Source organism: Arctopsyche grandis, chromosome 1 (genome assembly GCF_051622035.1).
Source record: "Arctopsyche grandis isolate Sample6627 chromosome 1, ASM5162203v2, whole genome shotgun sequence".
Lineage (NCBI taxonomy): Eukaryota > Metazoa > Arthropoda > Insecta > Trichoptera > Hydropsychidae > Arctopsyche > Arctopsyche grandis.
In genome coordinates, this window is record NC_135355.1 from 2,260,817 (window position 1) to 2,288,686 (window position 27,870).

The window sequence follows — 27,870 nt, forward strand, 5'->3', positions numbered from 1 at the left end:
GGCGATTATTGGTCACAAAGCGCTCGCTAAAATCTCTACAACGGAACATCTGGTAGCCGAAAAGTCCATCATACTAACAATGACTTTGATACTAACGAGAATTCGAGTGCCGAATATTCCGTATTCGCGATTTTCATGGCAAAAATTGTCTTTTGGGCGATCGTAATGTGACTAATAATCCAATTACCGGGAACTGGATACGAAAAATATTGTAAGTAATATTGACGGTGTCGACGGCCCCTTGTTAAATGGAAAATTATGGAGATAAGATTTTACGAAGCTCAGTAATGATTACTGTTATTTATAGATAAAAGATACTCAAATTCAAACCAGAAGAATGGATAAATAAAACAAATTAAATATAATATTTTGCTTTAATGTTTTTTTTTCATTTTTGCATACAATGTTTCGAATATTAGTTTAATGGCATTTAAATATATAATAGTTGCAAGATACATTTGAAAATAATTTTATTGCATATATTTGCATGTTTGTAATGTGGGTTTGTGAAGTGAAATACATACATACATAGATTGTTTTAATACCTGAAATTGGAATACAGTGGGGAATGATACTCTTAAATATAGTACAAAAATAAGTACATACATATTCGAATATTAAGAAAGATTACAATGTGGCACATTATCATTCACTTATCAGGCAACCATATTTGAATATGATATTGCAATTCTTTACGGAGTGCTTCATTGAGCTGATCATCGTCTGCATCGGGATATTGACGTTCAATTAGACGAGTCGCTTTATTGTAGCGGGCAATGTTTCCAACGGCTGTACGTATATCATAATCAGTTTGCATTCTCTTTTTATTTTCCTATAAAGATTCATTTATTTTAATGTAAATATTAACGATGCGGTGCAAACGATCGACAAGCGCCAGACAGACTGAACCACAGATTAACGACACGTGTACCTTATGCGTGCGCACTGCTCGCACGTACACTAAGCGAAATCTACCCGAAGTCCCGACATGCCTACACTGTATACGTTATGTGCTTCTGATACTTTAGTGCCGAATTTTGCCTTTTTAAACTCGCCAGAAACATCCAACTCAATTTTAATAATTACCATTTTAATAAATGCATCTGTGCACATCGAAAGGTTACTCGTCATCTGATGTGCAATCTATCATTCGTGAAGTTGACAATTGCGTTTAAAGCAGCCATCCAGTTAATCTGTGGTTCAGTCTGTCTGGCGCTTGTCGATCGTTTGCACCAAATCCGAAATTTTTAGTCAAATTTTAACAATACTATGTTCGATGCTTGTTAGGTGCAATAGTGGTGTAAATCAAATGATACGACATTACATTCAAAGCAATAACTTTTCATGTTATATAAACTAATAGGAATCAGGATAAATATATTTAATGTTGCACCTTGAAATTTGGGTCCGACGATAAAAATGCGAACACGATAAAATCGAACAGCGAAAATTGGGTGTGCGGTTTTTCGCGTTCGGATTTCTTTCGTGCGGTTTTATCCAAACACTGAAATTTGTTAGTAAATGCATTAGATATGCCGTCGTTCCTCATAAACTTGGAAATATTGGGATTTTTAACCGTTTGCCCGCGGCCGTCTTCTATGGAAGCTTTGCGCGACAAGTGTGTAGCGCGACTGTCTTCCATAGAATATCTGAACTTTGCACGGGATTTTGAGCCTTATATGCGCCTATTTCAACTGTTTTAAGGTTCAAAATTGGTTGAATATATTACTGAGAGTTGATTGCCATCTATTCAATTTGCTTAAAATGAATATATACCAGTCAAAATTAGTTTTTTGTGGAACCATACTGAAACCTCGTTTGTGTGACGTCACGTCTGTTGAACAATGGCGACGATACGTCTCAATTGTATGAAGAATGCAATTATTAAAATTGAGTTGGATCTTTCTGGCGAGTTTAATAAGGCAAAATTCGGAACTAAAGTATCAGAAGCACAGAACGTATACAGGGTAGGACTATGTCGGGACTTCGGGTAGATTTCGCTTAGTGTAAGTGCGAGCAGTGCGCATGCATAAGGTACACGTGTCGCACTGCTCGCACTTACACTAAGCGAAATCTACCCGAAGTTCCGACATATAAAGGTTACTCGTCATCTGATGTGCAATTTTTCATTCCTGAAGTCGAGAATTGCGTTTAAAGCAGCCATCCAGTTAATCTGTGGTTCAGTCTGTCTGGCGCTTGTCGATCGTTTGCACCAAACCCAAATATTAATACAAGCATGTGCTATAATAAATCATATTTACAGGTAAAGATTCTAATGGGAAGACTTTAGTCCAACCGCCGATTGAATTTGGTGCTGCAGACCAGTCTCTTCCATTTCCCCATGGTGTTGGAAGTGGAGCTGCACATTTGCGTTGCTTTTGATCACATTTTTTAATTACACTATACCGGCCCCAAGTTTCATCAGTCAATGGTTCCTAGAAATGTACTTAATACAATCCTAATTTTATTTCTCAGTTTATATATGTATATGAAATATAATATACCATTGGTTGTTGGACATATTTTGGTGGGAATGATAACGTTATTGCTGGGATAGGACGAGTTTGTTTGCGCGACGGAGATGGTTTGGTGTGTAGCGATGAACGGTGAGATCTTCCTGAACCAGGTCGACCATGTTTGAATTTTGTTCTTGGTACTATGTGAGCCTGCTTTTGAAATTATTTATCGTTATTACATCATAGTTTTTGATAGATAAATGTTTTTAAGAAACACATTAAACCTCTGTTCTTTTATTCCACTGACTATTTTCTTTGAATTTATCGGGCACCTGTTCAGAATTTTCCGAATCTTCATCTGAGCATGATCTGAAAAATAGTATGTGCAAAAACGTATTCATTATTGACTTCGAATCGGTTTCTCAAATATAATTTATTTAAAATAATTTGAAAAATACCCCAAAACAGCATTTTCTTTAGATCTATCTTTGGACCAGACGGTGAATAAAGATAAGCCAGTGTTGCACATGGGCAATCCGAGTAGGTCAAACAAATCGTGCAAGAGAGGTTTCTTGACAATCTCATCAGCATCACAATCGTTAGCTAAAGCAGGACTCAGGTTGACCTAAAATTATTTATGATCAATTAAAATGAAAAATTACACCGTTGACAAAATTAAGTGAAACAAAAAAATAAAAATTCAAAAGAAATTGAATGTAAAATTACTAAATTTTACTTCCAGTAGCCAAGGTCGTAGATCAGCATCGACGAGGACGTCGAATCCGAAGAATTCGAAGCAGTTACGAGATGGTGGTATACCGGCAGCTTGTGCTAAAGCTGTAAGCACAACTAGAGCTGCAACACGTTGCCAAAGTCTCCATCCTCTACCACTTCCTACTCCTGATTGATTCATATATCGTCGAACTTGACGAAGAGTCCACTTGCAACCTATTCTCAAAACACAAATACACATATTTACATATATGTAGTGGGTTTGGTGCAAACGATCGACAAGCGCCAGACAGACTGAACCACAGATTAACTGGATGGCTGCTTTAAACGCAATTCTCGACTTCACGAATGATAGATTGCACATCAGATGACGAGTAACCTTTCGATGTGCACAGATGCAATTATTAAAATGGTAATTATTAAAATTGAGTTGGATCTTTCTGGCGAGTTAAACACGAGGCATACGTGCTTACACGCGCACTACATTTCGCGCTTCAAAAGATCAGACTCACGTACACGGGCTTATTCCGGCGTTTTTGCTCGAACCGGTAGTGGTGATTTAGTATCAACATGGATAATACGAGCTTATAAGCGCGTCTACGCTCGTACGAGTTGCGCGTATGGAAAACGACGCGCCTATACGCGCCTACATGCACTTCAAAAAACGAGATTATACGCGCGTATAAAACGCTAGTCTGAAACCGCCCTTAGTGCGAGCAGTGCGCACGCATAAGGTACACGTGTCGTTAATCTGTGGTTCAGTCTGTCTGGCGCTTGTCGATCGTTTGCACCGCATCGATATGTAGTACATTAAATTAATAAAAAATTGAAAAGATTCTTTACCGGAACCAATTCTATCTTTGCATTCTGCATATTTCGGTCCAAATTTGTTGAGAGAACTATTTGTGAGGTGACGAAATGGATTTTGTAAGTCGGTCAAAGAGAACTTATCGGTACCTAAAATATATTTATAAATGTAGATTTATTAAATTTGACAACATTGAAATAGATGTATAGTGAAAATTCAGTTTACTAAATCTAGCTAAGCCTTCTTTATATAAATACACAGTCAGTGGGTGATACGTTGTAATGCAGACGTAAAGCCTCAAATCGAATTTATAGCCTCCGATAAGGAGAGGTCGTTCAATGTATCGTTGCACTACGGAGTTGCTGTCACAAGTTAAGTCACTGAGTCTCTGAAAGTATAATAAGACATTTCATTCATTAAATTTGTATTTCAAAAATGTGTTTTTTAGATAATTTGTTGCTGCTGAGAGAGAAAGTAACATCTAAGCCCCGGTTTACACGGGCAGGATGGATTAGAACGACACCGCAGTGTTGTATGGGTGGGTATGCAATGTTTCACACGTCCTGGGTATGAAAACAATTCATACCCAATGTATGAAACAATGCATACCCACCCTACCACATTGAGCTTAGTACCCTGCGCAGGTACGGCTTCCGGTCTAATCCATCCTGCCCGTGTAAAGATGGAATAAGAACTCTGCCTTGGACCTGGTCAGTTTGATAATAATGTGTATACATATGTACATACATGTACTTCGGTGCTCAAGACTCGTTTTCTCAACTTTTCGTTTACTTAAACAGGAGTTGTTTATTGTCTACACAAATGTATATACTTTATCTATGTACGTAGTAGTAAAAATAGATGAAGTTTTGTGATCATGCGAAAATTCGAACTTGAGATTTTGACTGATTCGAACTCAGAATCGATTACTGATCACGTTTTCATGACCTAGAAAAAATGTGTGTGTTTGTATCTGTGTATTTTGGGGATTTTTTGAACACCTTAGTTATATCGGACTGAAACTTAGTATCGGTTACTGAAATTTTTATCGATAAGACGTAAAATTTTTTTCAATTTTTTAAGTTGACCGGAAATGGTACCCACGGTTAAATGTAGGTGTACTCTTTTTTATATTTTCGAATTCAATTATCTCCCAAACCGCTAACTGAATCGGACTGAAAATTTTTAACATGTATTAGAAATAATAATCTTTATAAACTTATATATATATTTTTTTAAATATTTTCATCTGAACCGAAAGTAGTACTTTTACTCTAGAGAATCAAGGTTTATGTTTTTCTTAGAAACCTTTTAGTTTATTGAACTGAAATTTCATATCTGGAAGTTAAAGCGTAATACCAAATTATATATAAAATTTGTGGCAAAGTGGCAGTTTACTCTTGTTCGATTTTTTTTCCACTATTTTTTGCGACCCCTTAAACATGTGTGTTCTTCACGAAAAAATTCAAGTATAATTCTTGTATTAATGTGATGAAAATAAAAAAAATCACTAAATTTAATGAACCGGAAGTGGGATTTTTTTCCAATGTTGTGCCAACTATTCTGTCCACAACCCTAAACGTATCAAACTGAAAATTTATATTTGTATTCTTTATGTACTAACTTAGAGCTGATAAGGTTTTGGTCAGAATTTGTAAACCGGAAGTAGTATTTTTTTTTAAAACAATATTTCATTATTTTATTTTGACCTTTTAAATTATTTTTATTTTCTTGATATTTATTGTGTATAGTACTGATATTAATATTATGAATTTCTGGATTTGAACAGGACTATTCACGTTGTTTAATGGATTATTATGAATTAAAATACTAAAATTTTACTTTTTAAAATATTTTAATCTTCTTGATATTTATTGTGTATACTGATAGTGATTTTAAGTAATAAAAAAAAACTGAACAAAATCTGACAACTGGAAGTAGAACTTTTGTCGTGTGCAAGTTTCCATACATTTGCGCTCAATTTGTATCGAAAATGCTGTCATAGCTATTCGTATTTCAGAATGTTGCTGATATGTGTGAATGTGTCTGTACGGTTCGATATAGAATTTTTTTTTGTGACTTTCTTATATTCCTCAAATACATTGATAAAGTCATGGGCTGGTCACATCAAATTTTTTTTAATTTCAAAATGTGTTTTATCTGTGAGAAGACGATTATTATAATATCGGATGAGTGGTTATTTCCATGCGGTTTTTCATTAAAAGTTGAAATCAGTATAACCCGTCATTCCTCTATTTTCAATAGTCACTCGTTTTTTTGTGCGGTTTTTCAATTATCATTGAAATTATCTTGAAAAAAATACATTTTTTCGTTATGAATCAATTCTTAATTGCTTACTTTAAATTTTATTCATTTTGAGTGCAAAATTTTCATGGCGGATTTGAGTAGATTGTTGAATTCTATTATCGATGATCTTATTTTTAATTTCAAAATTTGTTTTATCTGTGAGAAGCCGATTTATTTAATATCGGATGAGTGGTTCTTTCCATGTGGTTTTTCGTTATTATTGTAAATAAAATATTGTAAAAACATGTTTTTCTGTGGTATAACGTCACATCCGAGTAAGCAATCTAGCGCTAGTCCTTTAACTCTAAATTCGTTTTAAAAAACTCAAAAAACTGTTTTTATTCCTGCAAAAGATGTGAATTAATTAACAATTCAATCATTTGAATTTTCAAACATCAATATCTTAATACCAATCCAGACACAATATCTTTGCTCAGATTGTTCATTTAAGCCATCAATCGTAAATATTTTTGGTTTTTAAAGATTACGTTTATTATACATACAATTGACCAATAGAGGATTCGAGGGAAAAATAAATACGATCTTCTCAATGATTATGAATAAATAGATAAATAAAATAACTAAACGTTACTTTGTTTATTTTAACCTTATTCTAATTATGTACATTAAAAATAAAATCGTTGACTTGCACTTATTTTTATTTCAGTTTTTATATTAACATGATATGTGTGTGAATGAAATTCTTATTAATACACTATGAACGTGCTTACTCTTTATTTATACCTATTTCAAGAGCAATAATTCAATAAATTGGGTAACATGGCAATTTAAAGTGATTTTTTATATTTCAAATATTGCTATTATTTTCATTTTTAATAATTTTATACTTTGGCAAGAAAAGTCAATCTTACTATAATCATTCAAGCTGGAGTCAGAGTCGAATCATAGCAAAACGTTGGAGTCGGTAAATTCTGATCCGACTCCACAGCCCTGATCTAAACTAAAGTTCAATTATATATGTTGGTCACCTGTGATGGCACTATGGATGGCATTTATGAGAAATAATTAATTTCAATAAATAATTAATATCCATTTCAATGCAACGAAAAGGATGAGATATCCTTATCTATCGTGATAAAACCGCAGAACGATAGTGCTCCAAACCATTCGCTGCTATTCTTTCCAATTGGTAAATCTAACTTTATTATGCTCAGTACTTAAAGTTATATTGTCTCATTTTCAATCTTGTTTTTCAGGAGAAATCTAAAAGAAAATCAGAAACAAGATGTACCAAGTGACGGCGAAGACCGATTTTGCTGCAAAACGGCTGGAGTATTTGTATAAGGCCATGAAAGACGATAACAAATGCGACACCGCTTTTTTTGTTCGAGGCCGAAAGTATCTTAATTCGAAGCCAAAATTCTTTAAAATCCAAATTGTTTCGTTAGTTTAATTATCATTTTTCATAATTGCAGCTTCCCCGCGCACTTGATCGTTCTAATGGCGTGTAGCAAATTCTTTGAGACGAACGAAACTAAAGTGGAGGATATTATGTCACCATTTGACTACGAGGTCATTGAAGCAATCCTGAAGTATTGTTACACGGGAGAAATAAGTACGAGTTCATAAAAATATAAAATAAAAAATTTAAAATACGAGATTTCGTCATTAAATGCAATCATTCAAATATAATTTTAGACATAGGAGACAAACACCGCACGAAATTACTGGAGCTAGCCAATCTACTCGAAGTGAAAATTCCACCACAATTTAAAACAGTCAATAATTCTAATTGTCTGAAAGTTTTGAAATCATCGGGAGATTCCGAATTATTAAAAAATGCAAAGGATTTGATTATGGAAAATTTCGAGACGGTGAGTGTTGATTATATAAAAAAAATATGTGACTTAAATATTTTTCAATTCCACTTCTGTTTCAGCTGCACAAAACTCCAGATTTTCTCAATCTGCCGGCCTCCACAGTGATCGAAATCTTGAAATCGAATTATTTGAACGTGCGTTCCGAAGAAGACGTATTCAATGCTGTGAAATTGTGGGTACTTTATGATAATGCGAACCGTAAAAGTGACTTGGCACAGCTGATGAGATCCGTGAGGTTATCCTTGCTCTCGATGGAGGTAGTTGAGATCAATTGAATGTTACAGTTTATTGAAAAAAATCCATTTGAATAATGTGTTATATTTACAGTTTTTCATCGACGAAATAATAACGTTCTGTCATTCGTGTGCAGAGTGTATGACCAATTTTGGACAAGCAATTAAAAACAAGAATGATAAATCTTTCGTCCAAAGAGAGACCCCTCGTAGAAAAATAAAAGGAAAAAAAATGGCACTGGTTGGGGGGTTTGATTTAGATGTGAGTTTTGTATCGCAAGTATAATATTTTGATTGGATTGTAAATTAATTATTTTATTCATAACGTGTTTTCAGATTGCAAGCATCATCGATATATTTGACAGACTAGACAAAAGTTGGACTTTATCTAAAAACATTGGAATTAACAAATGTCGATTTGCGTCTGTCGTCGTCGGAGATTGGATCGTTATCATCGGCGGAGAGAATTCTTCGAAAGAATCAGTGACTTCAGTAACGTTTTCCGGTGTTGCGAAGTACCTACTTAGAGAAATCGGAATATAACCAATTTATTTGTTTTCAGGTGGAATACATTGATTTAAAAAGCGGTCAGAAACAGCCATTGAAGCCGTTAAATCAAGCTCGTTGTGATTTCTCAGCAGTGACACTTAGTCGCGGTTCGTCCACTGATGTCTACGCCATTGGTGGTTTTGAAATAACGAATGTCGATGAAAAGACAGGAAATTTCTTATCTTCAGTGGAAAGGTGATTTAATTGCAATCATTTCATCAGATCGATTGATAGAGAAGTTGACGATTATTGATTTCGATTAGGTGGAACAGCAAGACTGGGGATTGGGAGATCATCTCTCCATTGTTGGTGAGTGTTGATTTTCATAGTGCTTCTGTCATCGCTGATAAAATATACATAACAGGCGGGCGTAGATATGAAAACGGAAAAGGGACATCTATGAATATTGTGCAGATGTATTCAGTGGAGACGAATTCTTGGACTTACCGCGCACAGATGATTCAGGGAAGATATGGTCATTCGGTGAATATCAATTAATTTTATTAACAACTATCGCAAATAGTATTAATCTCTCCAAAATAAAATGAACTAAATTTTGATTCCACCATTTTAGAGCGTCGCATTCAAAGGGACACTTTACGTCGCTGGTGGATATATCGAAAAAACTTCTACTATTTTAGACAGTGTGGAGCATTTCGATCCGAATGCAAATGTGTGGAATGCATTCACTAAACTACCGAAACCTACAGCCGGATTCAGTCTCTGCTGTTTCCAAAATAAACTGCTTAGAATGGGTGAGTTTTTTTACAAACTAATTTGAATTTATAGGTCTTAAATGTAGAATTAATTTATTGTTTTGATTTTCAGGTGGATTTGATGGAAATAAACGTTTAAGTGATGTTTGGGAGTACGACGAGACGATCAAATCTTGGAAAGCTTCAATAAGTCTTAGCAGAAAGAGAGATTATTTTAATTCACATGTCATTCCATATGATTCGATTATTTGATCGTCTGCAGTTTTTTTTTGTATTATTTTAAAATAAATTGAACATGAAATAGTCATTAAATGTATACTTTTTGGTATATTAGAATTTTTAATGTATCTAAATGTTTGAATAAATATACATAATATGCAACAACTTCTCAAAATACATTTCATTTTTCTGTGAATATTTAATTTGTATTTATTAATTAGCCATTAAGCTAGTTTTTTCATAAATAAATATTATCCAAATGAGCTGATCAATAAGCGAGTGGCCAAAATCAAATACATATCTTTAAAACATGATTATAATTATACAAAATTAATATAAAAGTGAATTAAATTCAGGATTTTTTACATTTCATTTTTATAATTCTTCTTGTTTAAATAAAACTATTTTAAATTCGTGAAATTAATTCGAAATTCACTGTATCAATAGTTTTTGATAGTAAAAAATAAAATTTGTATATTTCTGTAGATTTTAGGACAATATAATCAAACCCGTGGCTTTCAAATATTTTTTGTCGATTAAATAAGACTTTTCGGATATAAATGTAAGTTATTGCGATTTGCTACATTTCAACGGTTCTCAAATGATTTTTACGAAGGTTTCTCAAATATTTTTTCTGTTTTATCTTAGTTTTTAACGGGTTTTTCTTAAATCGTGAAATTTTCTATTTTTGTTAACTTTTTTGAGAAATGATCAATATCTTAATGTCAGTGGCTGTGAAACTTTTATTTTATTTATATGTTTTTATTCTAAGATTCGTTTCCAAATAATGTAACGTCATAAATTCAAATTATTTCACATTTTTTCGTCCGTTTATTAAATTCCAGTTATTCCCAAACGGTTTGTAGAATTGTTTTTCACGCTCTCTTTAGCGAAGTAAACGTTTATTTTTTTGTGACAATTTTTTTATGCTAACACCAGACTCTCCGAAAAAAAAAATTGATGAATACATTTTTTTTCAATGATTTTCGACTGATATTAAGCTTGTTTTTCACACTTTCATTTAGTTTAATAATATTTTTATGGTACATAATTCTATTGGACGCTTTTTTTAGCTATTCATCAATGTTTTCAGTTATTGTCACCAATTTCAAGAAACGTTTCTCAATTATTTAGTTTATCTTTTTTATTTGTATATGTTCTTAATTATTTATTCAAAGTAATCAAATTATTTCGTTAATATTATGAATTTCTGGATTTGAACAGGACTATTCACGTTGTTTAATGGATTATTATGAATTAAAATACTAAAATTTTACTTTTTAAAATATTTTAATCTTCTTGATATTTATTGTGTATACTGATAGTGATTTTAAGTAATAAAAAAAAACTGAACAAAATCCAACAACTGGGAATAGAACTTTTGTCTTGTGCAAGTTTCTATACATTTGCTCTCAATTTGTATCGAAAATGCTGTCATAGCTATTAGTATTTCATAATACTGCCGATATGTGTGAATGTGTCTGTGTGGTTCAATATCGAATTTTGTTTTGTGAACTTCTTATATTCTTCAAATACATAGATAAAGTCATGGGTTAGACACATCCAATTTTTTTTTAATTTCAAAATGTACATATACATATATTCATGTAATATCTTTAATATACGAGATATACTGTGATCATTCATAAATTTTAAGCTGTTAAAACACCTTTAAAATATAAAAAAAAAAATTTCAAAGTGAATCCTTAGTATATATGTATATTTTTAATAATTAATGTTTATCTCGTAAAATAAATATATTAATATGTGAAAATGTTGTGCCCGTTGATTTCAACGGTTGGTTTCGGAAAGGAATTGATGCACAAATTAAAATAAAGTTATATGTTCCAAGTCAGACGCCCAATATAAGGAGCACATGTCAGACGCTACACACCCCCCCCCCCACTTTCTCGCCATCCCGCTCCCCCGATTCCCCGCGTCTCCTCGGCACGATCGGTCGTTACGCCACGTTCCTATGCATAACTTATGTATACTCATAGTATTCTAAAATTTGTTATTTTGAAATCTCCATAATTGTCGACGCATCTGCCACATACATACCTACAAACATAATCGCATCCGTTTATATATATATATATATATATATATATATATATATATATATATATATTATATTGCATTTTCGTATACGTATTTTGAATATATAAAAATGGCGTGTATTTAATTGATTACTAAATTGGCAGTAAATATTTCAAAACTATCAGTGATTATTTTAAATTATCAGTAGGCTGTGATCAGTTGTCATACATATACTCAGTTATTGAACTAAATGATCAGTTTTTAAACTAAATAATCAGTTATTAAACCAAAATGATCAGATAATAAAATTAAACGGTCGATAATTATTATAAGATGATCAGTAATATCATTTAAAAATAATCATTTCATTTTGACACCCAGAAAATCGTCAGTGCTGCCATATCGCATTATGGCTCCTAGTATAAAAAATACTGATGAATATTGCCCCTTTTAATAATATTTAATAATAATTACATTATTTTAATAATATTTAAATAAAATATAGATCATAAAGGATTTTTATGATCTATATTTTAAATAATGTAAATAATTATTTACTAAAAAAAATGAATAATTTACTGATCGTTTATTATATTCTAATGATCATATGGAATAAGTTACTAATAAAGTTATTAAAAATTAATTACTGATAATTTTTTCATTTTTTTACTGACCACTTTTGGAATTATAAACTAACCAAATAATTTGTTGCCTATAAAAACTCAATGACGCAAAAGTTTGGAAAACGAGTCTTGAGATATTACAAGTTGCTATAATAAGGTAAACCCCATATATGTATATATGTATACTTGTATATATATATAAATAACACTGTTCGACACGAAAAATGGTTCAAAGACGAGATATGACTTTTTTTATAGATCTATGCTCAGTAAACACGATTCTGGTAAAAAAAAAATGTTGATTGGCTCGAGATTCTGAGATATATGTATTTTTTAAATCGCGCGATTATTCTATATCTTCGTGTTGTTTGGTCGATGTTTCAAAATCTGTCAATTTCCTGTTCAAAATGAATCTATAGTCGTGTAAATACTAGTACGAGCTTTTAGCTCGAAATTTTATCGATTTAAAATTCAGCACACTACCAACTAACCCTTTTAAACGAAAACAATAGTGTGCTAGAACACTATCCACAATAAACATGTTTCAATAGAAAATACTCAATATAAAATAGTATTAACAGTGGGAAAAAATCCAAAATGAAAATACGTACTTTTGACTTTTGATTTGAACTGCACGACTACTTAGAGAGGTGTCGAGGAAGATGCCCTGAGCGACCTGTCCATTATAAGGAAGTACTTAGACCATATCAAGGCATTCTGGACGGAGCACTGGCAGTGCGTGGATCTCCTTAATCACCAATAAATGCTGTGACACGACTTTGGCCGTTTACTTGGATCCTCCACCCAACCCTACGCAACAGTATTAAAGTAGTGTGGGAAAAAATCGCAAATGAAAATACGTACCTTTGACTTTTGATTTGAACTGGACGACTACTTAGGGAGATTTGAAAGCTGAAAAATACTACAAATGAAAGATAAAATAACCGACTATAGATTCCAATATTCATTTTAAACAGGAAATTGACAGATTTTGAGAGATCGACCGAACAACACGAAGATATAGAAAAACTCGTGCGATTTAAAAAGCACATATATCTCCGATCTAGAGCCAATCAATATTTTTTATTACCAGATTCGTGTTCACTGAGCATATAATCTAGTATAAGAAAAGTCATAACTCGTCTCTGAACCAGAAAAAAAGTCGTCATTTGTCGAACAGTGTAATTATTAGTATATGATTTTTCAAATTTCACTTACATATTGTATGTTCATGTGTGTATAATATTAAAATAATAACACATACCCTGAACAGATATATTCCTCTTCCTTGACTCTGGCCGACTGGTTTACAAATCCATATTTTTTGATTAAGTTCGTTGACTTCATTTGAGTCGCTGAATTCGTCCTCCTTTGAGAATGATTTTGATCTGTTTTTCGAACATTCTGCCGCCAGTTTTGCATATTCTAACGGCAGGTGGTAGCCGTGTGGACTGAAAGATAAGATAATGGTTTTTAAAAGCTTTTATTTAGTTTGAAAAATAAAAGCATACAAAATTTTATTCCATAAGTTACAACAAAGATTTGCCCCGACTTGATAAGACAACGTGGAAGTTTCAAGTGTAAAATTAATTAACGACACGACACGAACGAATGGGGGAAAAAGGGGATGGGGGAGGGGACCTGCCGCACAGTTTGACAATAAATTGATTAGACGAGGGGTATCTACCCTGGAAACAGCGTTTTTCCGAGGGGGTGGCGGAAACAAGCATCGCGTGATTCGTTCTGAACGTAAAAATCAAAATGACGACAACAAAGCAATAAAAAAAATCTCAAATGACAACGAAATATGTGGGGTTTTTCTTAAATTGATAGTGTATTTGTGCAAAGATACACAACCTCGTATCATTTTACTATCGTTAATAGAATAAAATAAACTAGCATATTCCAGAAGCATGTTGAGGGACCACATTAATTCAAAAACATAGATAAAGTAATAATAGCAGCCAGTTTTCAATTATAAAATAGCTGTAAAATTTTCTACAAGTAAGAAGCTAATGAAGCTGGATTAAATAAGATTTTATAAACAGTAAAAAATGGTTTATTAGTTTTTAACCCCCTTTTTTAAAAATATTAACGTTGTACAATGAATTTGTGCTATTGGCCTGAATTTATAAATATTTTTTTATGAGTATAGCTGTTATACTTGGCGCCAGGGACGGCTCGTGACTTTAAATACAGGTGGGGCACGAGGAGACTAAAACCACCTTAACCCTCTAAATTTTTTTTTAAATGAATTTTATATGTTATGAATTTAAATGATATATCGATGATAAAAATGAAATAATTGACATATTGTGACATACCTTGCAATATGTATCTATGTATGTACTTAGTTAAAATGTCGAAAAACGTTGACGTTGTCGTGTATTTTTTGAATATCGAATAAACTATAAATAATATAAACGACGGGGGCTGGCGTATTCTGCCCCAAAGAGACCAAAAGACGTGGCCAACTAAAAGCGACCTTCTGTAGGCGGAAATACGGATATTTTTTCTTTGTCTCGACTGACTGTCTACACTCAACACACAGTATCACTCACAAGTGCCAGAGTAGCAGATAATCTGAAGCTGGCGACCACGGGACCACAGCAGATAAGAGACTGCCCCGACCCGAATTACAAATCTGTTCACCACGTGATAAACACATGTTGAACTCATGGATAAAGAAACTCATGTTGACTCTTGACGATTCACCAACAATATGTATACAAAATTTATTTTCTTTTTTGGTTATGGGTGTGCGGCAGTGCCCCAGTTGCTTTTAACCCTTTGCCCGCGTCACCAAATTTAGCGAACATGCCCTGTACGCGGCTGTTTTTTTGCGGATTTTGTTATCGCGTTTTCGACTATAAATATAGGTTGTAATATTTTTTTGAATTTTACAACCTATATATATATTTTGACTTCTGCCATCTATTGAATTTGGTATAGTATACATTTAGTAATATTTTCAACCAAATTATAAAATTTTAACACAATAGACGGCTCTTATACAGGTTGGAACTTCCAAGACATCTATGCATGTCTCACGCGCTGAGGGCATGTTCGCTAGGACATGTATAGTAGTCGTACGCGGTGGAAAGGTTAAATACAAGCTGCTTGGCGTATTATCAATGCTAAAACATCCAGTTGAAAAGGGCAAAAATATAACATTATATTCATATGTACATAGATATGTGTATTTTGTATACTATCTCGTGGCACTCCAGATTATACAAAGTTTTCTGGAAAAGTTCAATTTATTTCGATTGTTTAACTCTCAGACAAATATACAAACACACCATCAATTGTATACAATTGGTATTATTATGGTTAACTTAAATAGCCAGCAGCATAGCTCGGTCGTTAAGCTTCTGCTTAGCGTCGAGAGGCGCCGGGTTCGATCCCATGAGCTGACCTCGATTGAAAAGAATTTTTCTGAGTGCATATGCAGTGCTGCTGGTCAGACCTGGATATTTGTGACTCCAGGTCGATCGTTTCCTATCAGAGTTTGCCAATTTTCTCTGATTTCATTGTTGAAACGGTTTCCGGTAAAATTGGCTAAATGTCCTTCCTACCTACTGTGTCACCACTATTTGAGATTAATTAATGTACAATAAAATTTATGAACAATTCATAGATGTATCGTTAATTTGCGACCTTTTCAGTGTCTCATAATTCAGCGAATTGTATAATAAAAAAAAATGCTGCAATGTTTTTAATTGGCCAGGAAGGCCCATTGGGGTTACCTGTAAGGCCTTCCTGGTATATATGTAAAAAAATAAATAAATAAATAAAATGGTCTATGTAAACGCAAGGTAGGGACAAAAACAGAGCAGAAAGTTTCTGAGGTCGCAAAAATTATACAATATGCCCATGTATATATAAATATAAGACGCGAAATTAAAATAATAGTAGTGTTGCGTGGTCTAAGGTTAAAAATTTAATCTAGCCCTATCGTGCCGTTGTTGGGATGGTCTGAGAGTTATTTATATACCATTTGTGACCAGATCGGATTAGTTTCGTTTTGACATAATTTACCATAAACACACACACACACGCGAAATTGCAGCCGAAATTGTCTATATGTATGTAAATATCCAGTATAAATCTATTATTTATTCATTTTTGTTTTTACGAGAGAGATGATATGCTTATTCATATGTAGTTTGTATGTCAAATCAAACATGATAATAACTGTACGGTAATATCGCACGGCACGCACGTGTTTTCAAACATTCGTATTCCATACACGTTCGGGCAATTTTTCAGCCTGAAAACAAAAAAAAAAAGCTGTCACTTGTGGTACAATTGGTGCATCGTGTTTGGCACGTGTGTCCATGGAAAACCACGTGGCAGAGCGTCATAACGACCCCAATTTGAATAATCGATAGCGCGTCACATGTTCACGACGTCACGATGTGGAAATAGTAGTATGTAGCATTATTATTATAAAGAATTTTTCAAATTTTCAGGCATGCTGATTTTTGTGTGAAAAAAATAGTGGTTTGTTATAGTACTATAATAATAATAGCTTTTATTCCAGACGATGAGGAGAATAGTGCAATCCCCAACGCCCATATAAATAATATATAGATAATAAAAAAAGTATTGAAAAATAGTAAACAAAAAATAAATAAATAAATACATAAGTAAATATATAAATATTACTGATAATAAATAATAATAATAATAATTACAATAATAAATAAATAATAATAAATAATAATAATAATAATTTAATGTCTATTCAAGGCGGTCGGTGTAGCAGTTCCATCCATCGAACGTACAATGAAGAATGCAAATGAGAAGATGCAGCAGCAAGAAGACAATTAGGCGATAAAAATATACGAAGACGTAGAGAGGCCGCTCTCATCCTGAGAATGGCTTCAAAGTGAGGCACATGCCCTTCCACAAACATTTGCGACGCGCTGCAGCTCCAAGGTAGCCCGAAAAGAGCACGATAACAGTTGTTGTACATTCGCTTGTTGTTTTTTAGAACTGGACAGCGTGGACAAGTGTCAAAGTGACAGCTGAATGAGGATGTTTAATTTAGTTTAATTTACATATTATTATGTATAATATGACTACATACATATGTTTCGATCATCTCATATGACTTATACATAAATTAATGCCATTTTTATACATTTTGATCAATATTTTAACAGTGAAACATATGTATGTAGTCATATTATACATAATAATATGTAAATTAAACATCCTTATTCAGCTGTCACTTTGACACTTGGTTATAATATAACACGCTGTCCAGTTCACGCATTCGGCAAAGAATTTACGGAATCCGTGAACTGGGCAACGTGCTTGCATTTTTCACGCATTCGGCAATTCTCTTGCCGAATGCTTGTAATAGACAATTTCATGGATTCGGTGTAACATATATACCAATACCTATGTAACAACTTCTTCTTCTTGTTAATGCCTTGTCCGCATCCGGACGTTGGCGACCACCTCGTCGATTATTTGAATATATCCGCATCGGTCTTCAGCGGCTCGGAATAGCTCTTCGGCGCTCATATCGGTCCACATGCGCATGTTTCGAAGCCAAGATAACTTTTTCCTGCCAATCCATTTATTTCCTTCTATTTTCCCCATGGTTATCAAACGGAGAAATTCGTATTTTGGACCCCGTATCATGTGTCCGAGGTACTCCATCTTTCTCCGCTTGATGACAGAAACAAGTTCCCTGCCTCTCCCCATCATGCCGAGGACAGCTTCGTTTGATATCTTTTTGGTCCACGGAATCTTCAGCATATGCTTATAGACCCACATCTCAAAAGCTTCAATGCGGCTGATCATCTTGGTTTTCAGAGTCCACGTCTCACATCCGTGTAGTAATACTGTCCAGACGTAGCTCTTCGCGAATCTCAACCGCGTATGAAGATTGAGATGCTTGTTTGTGAGCGCCGCCTTCATTTTTACAAATGCTGTTCTAGCCATCTCGATGCGGATTCTTAGATCTTCATCTGGGTCCATCTCTTCATTCAGCAAGGTACCCAGGTATTTGAATCTTTTTACTCTTTCTATCACCTCTCCATCCAAGGTTAGATTCCCGGTGTTGTACATATTGTACTTTTATCTTCCTCACCGTCTCCCGCTTGTATCTGGTCCATAATTCACCAGTATAGAGGCTAGTACAAAAGGACATAAATAATGGTCTCTTAACCTCTACACTGGAGTGGAAAAATCGTCTAGCCAGCATATTTGCCCTTACACAAATGGCTCTTCTTTGTCTTTCGATGTCACGGTCATCAGATAGATCCTCCGTCAGCAAGTGTCCCAGATACTTGACTTGACCTAACAATTTCAAGATTACGCCCATCTAAAATAATGTTGGGGATGAAATGAGGACCTCGACCGTATCGGAAAATCAATACCATGGATTTACTCGTATTATACCGCATATTATGTTCTGCAGCATAACTCGAGCAAACTTCCAGGAGGCGATTTAGAGCTGATGGAGAAGGCGCTAAGATCACCATGTCATCCGCATAGCTGATGTGGTTACTGCATATTCCTCCTATGTGGTAACCAACTCCAGTCTGAATAAGCCAGGAGACATTGACCCACCCTGTTTAACCCCGCACTTCAAAGAAGCGGGATCAGAGTATTCCCCCAGCGTACATTGCTGAACTGATTCCGGTGCCAGGATGCTAAAAACCTCACGATTTGACTTGGAGCTCCCCTTTTTAACAGTTTGGATCAAAGTAGATCATGATTCACTCGATCGAAGGCCTTGGATAAGTCTAGAAAACAGGCGTATACGGAAGTTTTTCGAAACTATGTTATAACCGATCTACATAGCATGAGACTTAGATAAAATGTATATGCTGTGGCATTGCCCCCCCCCCACACTCGACCACGATGGCCAATTACATTTCGTTTCAGTGTCGCATTGCATTTTGGTCAAGAAATACAAGATTGTTCGTGCGTATAACGGTCGGTAGAATTTTACTTTTATTTTTTGTTAGTTTTGAGTTCTTGTTTTGAAATATTTACATTCATAAAATTTTAATATAAAATATTTATTTATTGAAAAAGAATATACTTGACGTTCAAGTTGGTCAAAATTGTAGCATTTTTTAAACTTGTCTATTACGATTATTCTTCGCCATCGTACTGGCGGATTTGATTTGAATATACATATATTGTTGACCAAACCGCGCAAAATGGCAAAGTCGCGGTCAGTAGAATTTGATTTTTATTTTTTATTAGTTTTGGGTTCCTGTTTCGTGTTTTGAAATATATACATATGTATGTATATATAAAATTGTATTATACAAATATATAATACAATTTTAATATAAAATACGTAAGTTGTTAATATTATAAATTTATTTATGGATACGTATATATTTTATGATAATTGGATTATTAATCACATTGCGGTGGTCACAAAGACAATTTTTGCCATTAAAATCGCGAATACGCAATATTTGGCATACAAGTTCTCGTTAGTATGATGGACTTTTCGGTTGCTAGATGTTCCGTTATAGAGATTTTAGTGACTCTGTGACCAGTGCTTTGTGACCAGTAATCACTGAACCATATTTTATATTAATGAAAATTTATATTTTTTTGACGATAAAAGTTACAGTAATATTATTAAAGACCTTGCATTGAATTATATTCTTATAATGTTAAAAAATAAATCAAAAATGAAAGAAATTATTATATTTAACGTCATAATAAGAGGTAGGACCAGAAGCGTGTTTTTCCAGGAAACGGGGCGTTATGGGTCTATTTTCCAGGAAAGGGTTCATTATTAAAATGAACAATGCACGGCGAACAATAAACAAAGAACGGCGCAAACTTGGTCCGCTCTTTAGTCATAACAATGTAACAACATGTTGTACGAATGGGACAGCATGCTCGGTTCTTGTAAGCCCCCCCCCTCAGAAAAAATCAACAATATGAGACCACAGTTTTTTCCTCCCCAAAATTTTGCCTTACTTGGGCTTGTATTTAATTTTTAATTAGAAGTATAGCTCGGTCAGACAGAAGTATAGCTCGGTTTAGCCAGCAGCATAGCTCGGTCGCTAAGCTTCTGTCTAACACTGAAAGGCGCCGGATTCGATCCTATAAGCTGATCTCGATTGGAAAAAAAAATCTGAGTATATCAGTAGTGCTGCTGGTCAGACCTGGATATTTGTGATTCCAGGTCAATCGTTTCTTATCAGATTTTGCCAATTTCTCCAATATTATTAATTTATTTATGGAATACGTACATATATATCTAATATATAATTTGGAAAGAGACTTTGAAACTATGTAACTATGTAAAGTTTGTTGGGAACATCGAAAACAAATCAAAGTTTCAATGTTGATGATATCGACATCGTTAAGTAAATGCCCATCGTCAAAATATAGAATGAAGTTCACATAAGAGGCTTTCATATAGTAGTTAGTAGGATGAAAAAGGTTGATGATAATACCTGAAATCGTAAATGGATCCGTAGACTTTCTTCATGCACTTGAGATGGCGAGCCAGATTGTCCTTTTTGCAGATCGACGATCCTTTCGGGATGTGATTGATGAACTTGAATTCAATAAAAACAATTAGTAGAAAGGAAATATTATGACAAAATGATCGTTTTTGTTTAATTTGTGAGAATTAAAAAAATGCCATCTTGCAGCATGCGCCGCATCTACCGCATATATCTAATATATACATACATCATTTCGAAAGAGACTTAGCATATATGTACATATGCTAAGTTTCTTTATGAATCTTTGGTACGTAGTATTCTTGAATTTTCTTCCATTATATGGAATCCTACCCATATAACTCATTCATTGAAGATTGAGAGAATCCAAAAACTGTTTCTCAGATATCTTTATATGAAACAGTATGGTTATTATCCTTGGCTATATCCTAGTGCATTCCTATTAGGGGCGTTAGGTTTCAACTCATTGGAGTCTCGTCGGAATATGTTACTGGGAAGGCACTTTTTTAAGCTGTTGAATGGGATAATACACAATCCTCAGGTTCTTAATGAATTTAGGTTTTATGCACCTAATAATTTCAGGGACTTGAGAAATCGTGATTTGTTTGTTCCTCCTGTAGCTCGCACAAATATGTTGACAACGGCTCCTATAACTAGGGCGATATATCTGCTCAACCGGATTTCTGGTGAAATTGACCTCTTCAATATAAAATATGCTAATCTGGTTGAGTGGTTGTTGAGGAATGCCAGTGGTTGATTTTGCCTATTATAAATATGAATGATTGTTATTTTTTATGATTTTAATGATGTTGTGTAAATATTGTTATTATTATAAGTTATTACTACTGTTATCAGGTTATTATTATTGAATGACCGGCCACAGTGACGCGTTGGAGCTCTCTGTAATGTCACTGTGGCTAATATGTTAAATAAATAAATAAATATGTATCTTTGGTTGATTGGTTCGTAGACAACACATTCGATTTATTTTTTTTTCGATTCAAAGGATTCGAAGTCCCCGGGGGTGAAGGCGCCGGATTCTGGTATACATATAATTTCGATAGAGACTTAGTATATAGTATGTTTGTTTGTTCGTGACAGTTAATTTAATAAATAAAAAAGAAAACAAATGAGTATTCAAATAAATTTATATAAAATAAAATTATTCAAATAAATTTAACCCTTTGGCTGCTACGAGGTTTTTCAATGTCCAAGCGAAAAATGCTAACATTTGTAATTATTTTGAAAAAAAAAAAAAAAAAAAATTTTTTTTACATACTTACTTCGCCGAACGCTCGTAATTTTTATAATACTTTATATACATTTTTGAGAAGCAGTTGTGGACTCGTGCTCTCTCTTTCTGTCTTGCTTTTACATGCGTGCGTGCGAAAGAGATACCTACATATATACACTAAGTAAGTTTTGACGATTGTTTCCGACGCATTATTTTTTTCAATAATCTATTTTTAGACATCGATGTATCCTTACAACATGCGATATATTCGAAACAGGTAGCGGTCTTTCTCTCTTTATTTCTTGGTTTTAATTGTGTACGTGTGAGCGAGACACACAATGATGCGAAGTTTCTAATAATCAAATAATTTTTCAACATGTATCATAAACATTTTGTATGCATTTCAGTTGCATTTGATTGATTGCACGAATTCGTGACGTCTCGTGACCTATATAATTGAAAGCGGATTTCTATTGTTTTTTGCCATTTATTTTAACTCTGCAAAATGATATCGGACAGTGAAAGTGATGAAAGCGAAATAATAGCTCCTCGCCGAGGAACTCGACAAATCAGCAGCTCTACTGATTCTGAAAATGAATTTATCGACAATAATCAATTCCCAAGTAATAACTCCTTATATGACATTGACAACGAACCCGAAATTTACTTTGATGATGAACCCGAAATTGAAGAGCTTTTATTTAAAAAAATGATAAATATTTATAAAGCTTGATTGAAAAATAAATATAAATACGTATATAAAAAAAATGTTTCGTGCCACTGATGCGCTGGTGGCTCAAAGAAAGTATTGAAATACGACAATTAATGACGACAACAACGATCGTCGTAGCAATCTTCGCCGATTTCAAAACAACGATTTATCGTTGTTGTAGCAGTCAAAGGGTTAATAAAATGTTTACAATTAGATTAGTCATGTTTAAGCGGTTTACATTACAAATACCTGGCGAAGCCGGGTAAAACCACTAGTTTACTATATATAAACAGCACGCCAATGCATTAGTAATCAAATGTGTATACAAAGCAATTTATCAACTATGTGTGTACAACATAATAAAGAAATAATGATGAAATCATAATAAAAGGACGTATAAAAAAGACCGGAAACGGAATCGACGATCACATTATACGTTTCCCTTGTAGGTATATTTCACACGAACGATTTAATGCGACAGCACGCGTATAAATTTAATTGAAATATGCGGAATTGGCAGAATAAACCTACATGGCGTGACGTCACGCACCACGTCACGTAAGGAGGTGTCGAGTTTCAGAATCGAATGAAATTATTGATAAACTTGAACTTTGGGCGTAATTCGTTCGCGACCCATCGCTTGGGAACGGCTGGAGCATCTCTCTGGTGCGTGTGACGGAGCATTCGTGTCCTGTGGAAACGTTTCCGAATGAGTCGTATCCAAAACGACTGTAGTGATTTATTGTTGCGCGATACTTACGAATCTATATGTACACAGAGAGAAGGCTGTGTTTTCGGGCTGCCATTATATATCATTTGGCAGATGGCGTTCTGCTGTAGCGCATTTTTAGAATGACAATAAAATGGAGTTGATGTAAATCACCTGCCACGCGTGCAACGATCGCCTGTGCATCGCTGGCAAGCCGCCCCTCCACCACAGGTTCCATTTTTCAGACATTTCAGGCTGATAGCCCCGCCAGCCACGCTCCAGGCATACCTGAAATCGGAACGGGTTCAAATTTGACAAGTTCAAAATCAACAAAGTCAATGTGAGGAGGAAACCGCGTGGGTTCTGCGATTGCCGCATTGGTGGGAACACATAAATGGGACGCGCGAGGGAATTCCAGCTGTAAACCGCAGGGGGTCGACAGAGTGTTCACATATCCATGTTGAATTAAAGCCTCATCGATATGCCTCACTGTTAACACAAGGGCTCGTTCATTGATGTTTATGATGTTCTTATTTTCACATCTAATTTTGGATTTTTTGGTTTTGAACTTCTTGATTACATTGAAATTATAGAAATCAACAAGTTTAAAGCATCCGTTCTTATGTGTGATGTCTAATGTGGCTGAGAAGCAACTGCTATCCCCACACGCTCCACTGCCATTTCAAATAATAGTGTTTGCTTGTGACATTGTGGCTATAACTAAAGATAGGCGCGGGACGTTGCTAAGTGGGTTTCTATTGTTATTGCTCTCTAGAGCAGCGGTTTCCAAACTGAGAGGCGCGCCTCCCTGGGGAGGCGCGGACTATTGCCAGGGGAGGCGCCAAAACTTTTTAATAAAAAGATAATTTTCATACCATAATATCTACAAATAAATAAAACTTCATATCGTAGCTTAACAGTAAAAATTCAATTCATGAATATTTATTTTTATTTTTCTTTCATTTTTATATACACATTTAATTAGCAACCTTTCTCGAAGAAAACCAACATGAAAAGGCACATTTGTGGACGAATGGTAATTTAATTGTTAAACTTGCCAGATATGGTTGAAATTTTTGGAAAATTGAGCGGTTTAAATAAATCAATGCATCCACTTGTTCAAAAACACAAAGTAAAAGCTTTCATTAAAAAGTTGAAGTTATGGAAATCAAATTTACAATAGAATGAGTTGGATATGTTTTCATTTTCCGAAGATTTCTGGGCCACAGTAAATATTGAAGCTAGTAAAAATCTTTTTATTGACCACTTGGATGGTTTAGTGTTGCATTTTTCCAATTATTTCAAAGACCTTGATTTCTCAAAGTTTTTGTGGATACAGAATCCATATAACTACAATGAAGAAGACGAATTCAAGCTGACAACAATCGAAAAAGAAAAATTAATAGAATTATCATGCGATAGCTCACTAAAACAAAAGTTTAAAAATGAAATCATAATTAAATTTTGGATGAATCTTAGTGGAGAGTATAAATCTTTGTATTGCAAAGCAATGCAAATGCTTCTACCGTTTGTAACGTCTTATTTATGCGAAACGGGCTTTTCGGCACTAGCTGCAATGAAAACCAAATATCGAGCCAGGTTAATAGTCGAAAAGGAGTTACGAGTGGCTCTCTCCATATTGCCCCCAAGATTTGATAAACTTTGTGACAATAAACAACAACATCCTTCGCATTAAATTTTGATGTGTTAGATGTAGGTTTATTAGTAATTTAATATAAAAATAAATATACGTGTTCGTATAAATTTATGTTATAGCAAAACCTTTTTATTATTCTGTCTATTGTAGTGTTCAATATTTTTTTTTAAATATAGGTTTATTGAATTATTTAAAACTTGTCTACATATATTATTATATCTATTAAAAAATAAAAGGTAGGGAGGCGCGGAAAAAAAATTTTTTTTTAGGGAGGCGTAGTAGCATAAAGTTTGGAAACCGCTGCTCTAGAGAGCAAAAAAAAAGTTAACGATAGAAATTGACAATAGGAACCCATTTTAGCACGCTCATTCGCCGAAGTCTAGCTACATATAACTAGAGGTAGGACCGGAAGCGTGCTTTTTCTAGGAAACAGGGCATTTTGGGTCTATTTTCCAGGAAATAGAGGAAACTACAAAGCTAGAATGCAAAAAAATCATAAAATCATCATAAAAATGAACAATGCACGGTGAATAATAAACAAAGAACGGCACGCTTCCGGTCCTACCTCTAGTTATAACACATGCGTTAAGGTCTATTTATACTAGCGCAGCACATACGGAAACCACACGTAAAAAGAAGTATGAAGAGTATTCTTTCGAAAACGACACATTCAATAAATGTTCCGTAATGTGTACGTGGTGTAGATGTAACAGCAGTAGCCAACGAAATCTATTCGAAACGTCATATTGTGACAATATTCCTGTCATTCCTCGTTATGTCGAACATACAGCGTTCCAGACTTTGAGTGCATTGGACTTTGTGCAGTATCTTGGCGTTCAATGTCCAAGTTTCACATCCATACGTCATCACAGGCAAAACGCATTGATTGAATATCTTTTTCTTCAGAAAGAGTGGCATTTTTTATTTAAAAACAACATTCATTCGTCCAAATGCACTACATACCAATTTCATACGTCTCTTGATTTCTTCTTTTTTATTACAAACCTCCTTTACGTTTCACTTACGATTACAATTCAGGAAAAAATTTGACTCTTATCTGATCGTTGTCATACTTTGCCATATTGCTCATTTTGGTCATCAATATAAGTAAATGGATCCTCCGCCATTACGATAGAGATAAAATATCGTTTAAGACGCGTTTGAAGTTTGCAAATATGAAATCTGGGTGATATCTATGTAGTCTTTAGTTTTATACATAGATGGCGGTAGTAAAAAAACATAGCAGTAAAATAAAATTATTGGTATTTTTATTCAAAATAATAATTTATTACTACTGGACATGTCTATTATTTGACCTAAATATAAATAATATGTTCGACACGAAAAATGGTTCAGAGACGAGATATGACTTTTCTTATAGATCTATGCCCAGTAAACACGAATCTGGTAATAAAAAATGTTGATTGGCTCGAAATTCGGAAATATATGTATTTTTTAAATCGCGCGATTTTTGTATATCTTGGTGTTGTTCGGTCGATGTCTCAAAATCTGTCAATTTCCTGTTCAAAATGAATATTGGAATCTATAGTCAGGTATTTTATCTTTTATTTGTAGTACTTTTCAGCTTTCAAATCTCTCTAAGTAGTCGTCCAGTTCAAATCAAAAGTCTCTGAACCAAAAAAAAGTCGTCATTTGTCGAACAGTGTAATTATTTACTACTTCTACTATTTTATCATCTAATGAAATGCTATCGTGCATATATGTATGTAATATATTAAATGTAATATTTTTTTCATAAAAGTACGATGGTTTCGCGTGTTTCGAACCGTTTGTATTTCCTGTAGTAGGTAGTGTTCACAACAGAGAAAAAGCCAATAAGATCCGCAAATGCATTGTTGTCAGGTTTTCATTCAAAAGTCATCGCTGAAAGCCCATTGAAGGGCAAATCAAAAGAAAAAGCATACACAATAAATATGGACATAAAAAATGTTCGTAATATAAACTTTTTCAATATTACATGTGTATTGTATTCTATATTACCTGTGGGTAGGTAAAAGTTTTGTGTTTATATCACACGAACGCATGTCTTTCGATAATTATGTATTTCTTCTACAACGTCGCATCTATTTATACGGAAAAGAGAAAATTATCATTCGTTGACTTGTTTATACAATGAAAATTATATTGCATGTATTGTATTATGTTTGATTGAGGGCATTCGTCGACGTCGTAAAATTTTATAATTTAATAACAGGAAAATTGGAAAATGCGTCACAAGTTTGCGAGAAATGCGTGCTAATGAGGGCAACAAGTTGTATTCAAACTTTGATTCTCAAACTTTCGGCAACATTGGAAGTTTCGACTGCATTGAATGTATGGTATGTACATATGTAGATACAATCAGAAACACAGACTTTTTTTCATGTATAATATAATATAATTTTTAATTATAAATAACTATCAAAATACTAAAGAGAGTATAAAATACTGTTTGATATATAAGTGTATTATTTACCTGAATTAGAAGACTCGGACCAGTACCGTTGTCATTCAGTCTGAACACGAAGGGACCATCTTCGAAGTTAGTCAAATATTCTTCGTCCAT

The 27,870-nt window shown here is 33.9% G+C and overlaps 2 protein-coding genes across 2 annotated transcripts; one reads left to right on the forward strand and one right to left on the reverse strand.

Moving 5' to 3' along the window:
- Positions 1–649: 649 nt before the first annotated feature.
- On the reverse strand, positions 650–27,870 carry LOC143912841 (putative tubulin polyglutamylase TTLL2). The gene is made up of 13 exons (XM_077432274.1): positions 27,781–27,870; positions 23,822–23,935; positions 20,981–21,084; positions 13,789–13,975; positions 4,222–4,384; positions 4,032–4,145; positions 3,193–3,404; positions 2,915–3,081; positions 2,741–2,825; positions 2,505–2,666; positions 2,262–2,435; positions 1,394–1,552; positions 650–832 (listed from the first exon to the last, which is right to left on the reverse strand). The coding sequence occupies exons 1-13, from the start codon at positions 27,868–27,870 to the stop codon at positions 650–652; spliced, it is 1,914 nt and encodes a 637-aa protein (XP_077288400.1).
- On the forward strand, positions 7,550–12,321 carry LOC143909218 (kelch-like protein 20). The gene is made up of 11 exons (XM_077427122.1): positions 7,550–7,662; positions 7,740–7,879; positions 7,969–8,138; positions 8,204–8,401; positions 8,472–8,639; positions 8,714–8,869; positions 8,940–9,121; positions 9,190–9,235; positions 9,501–9,681; positions 9,755–9,867; positions 12,283–12,321. The coding sequence occupies exons 1-11, from the start codon at positions 7,550–7,552 to the stop codon at positions 12,319–12,321; spliced, it is 1,506 nt and encodes a 501-aa protein (XP_077283248.1).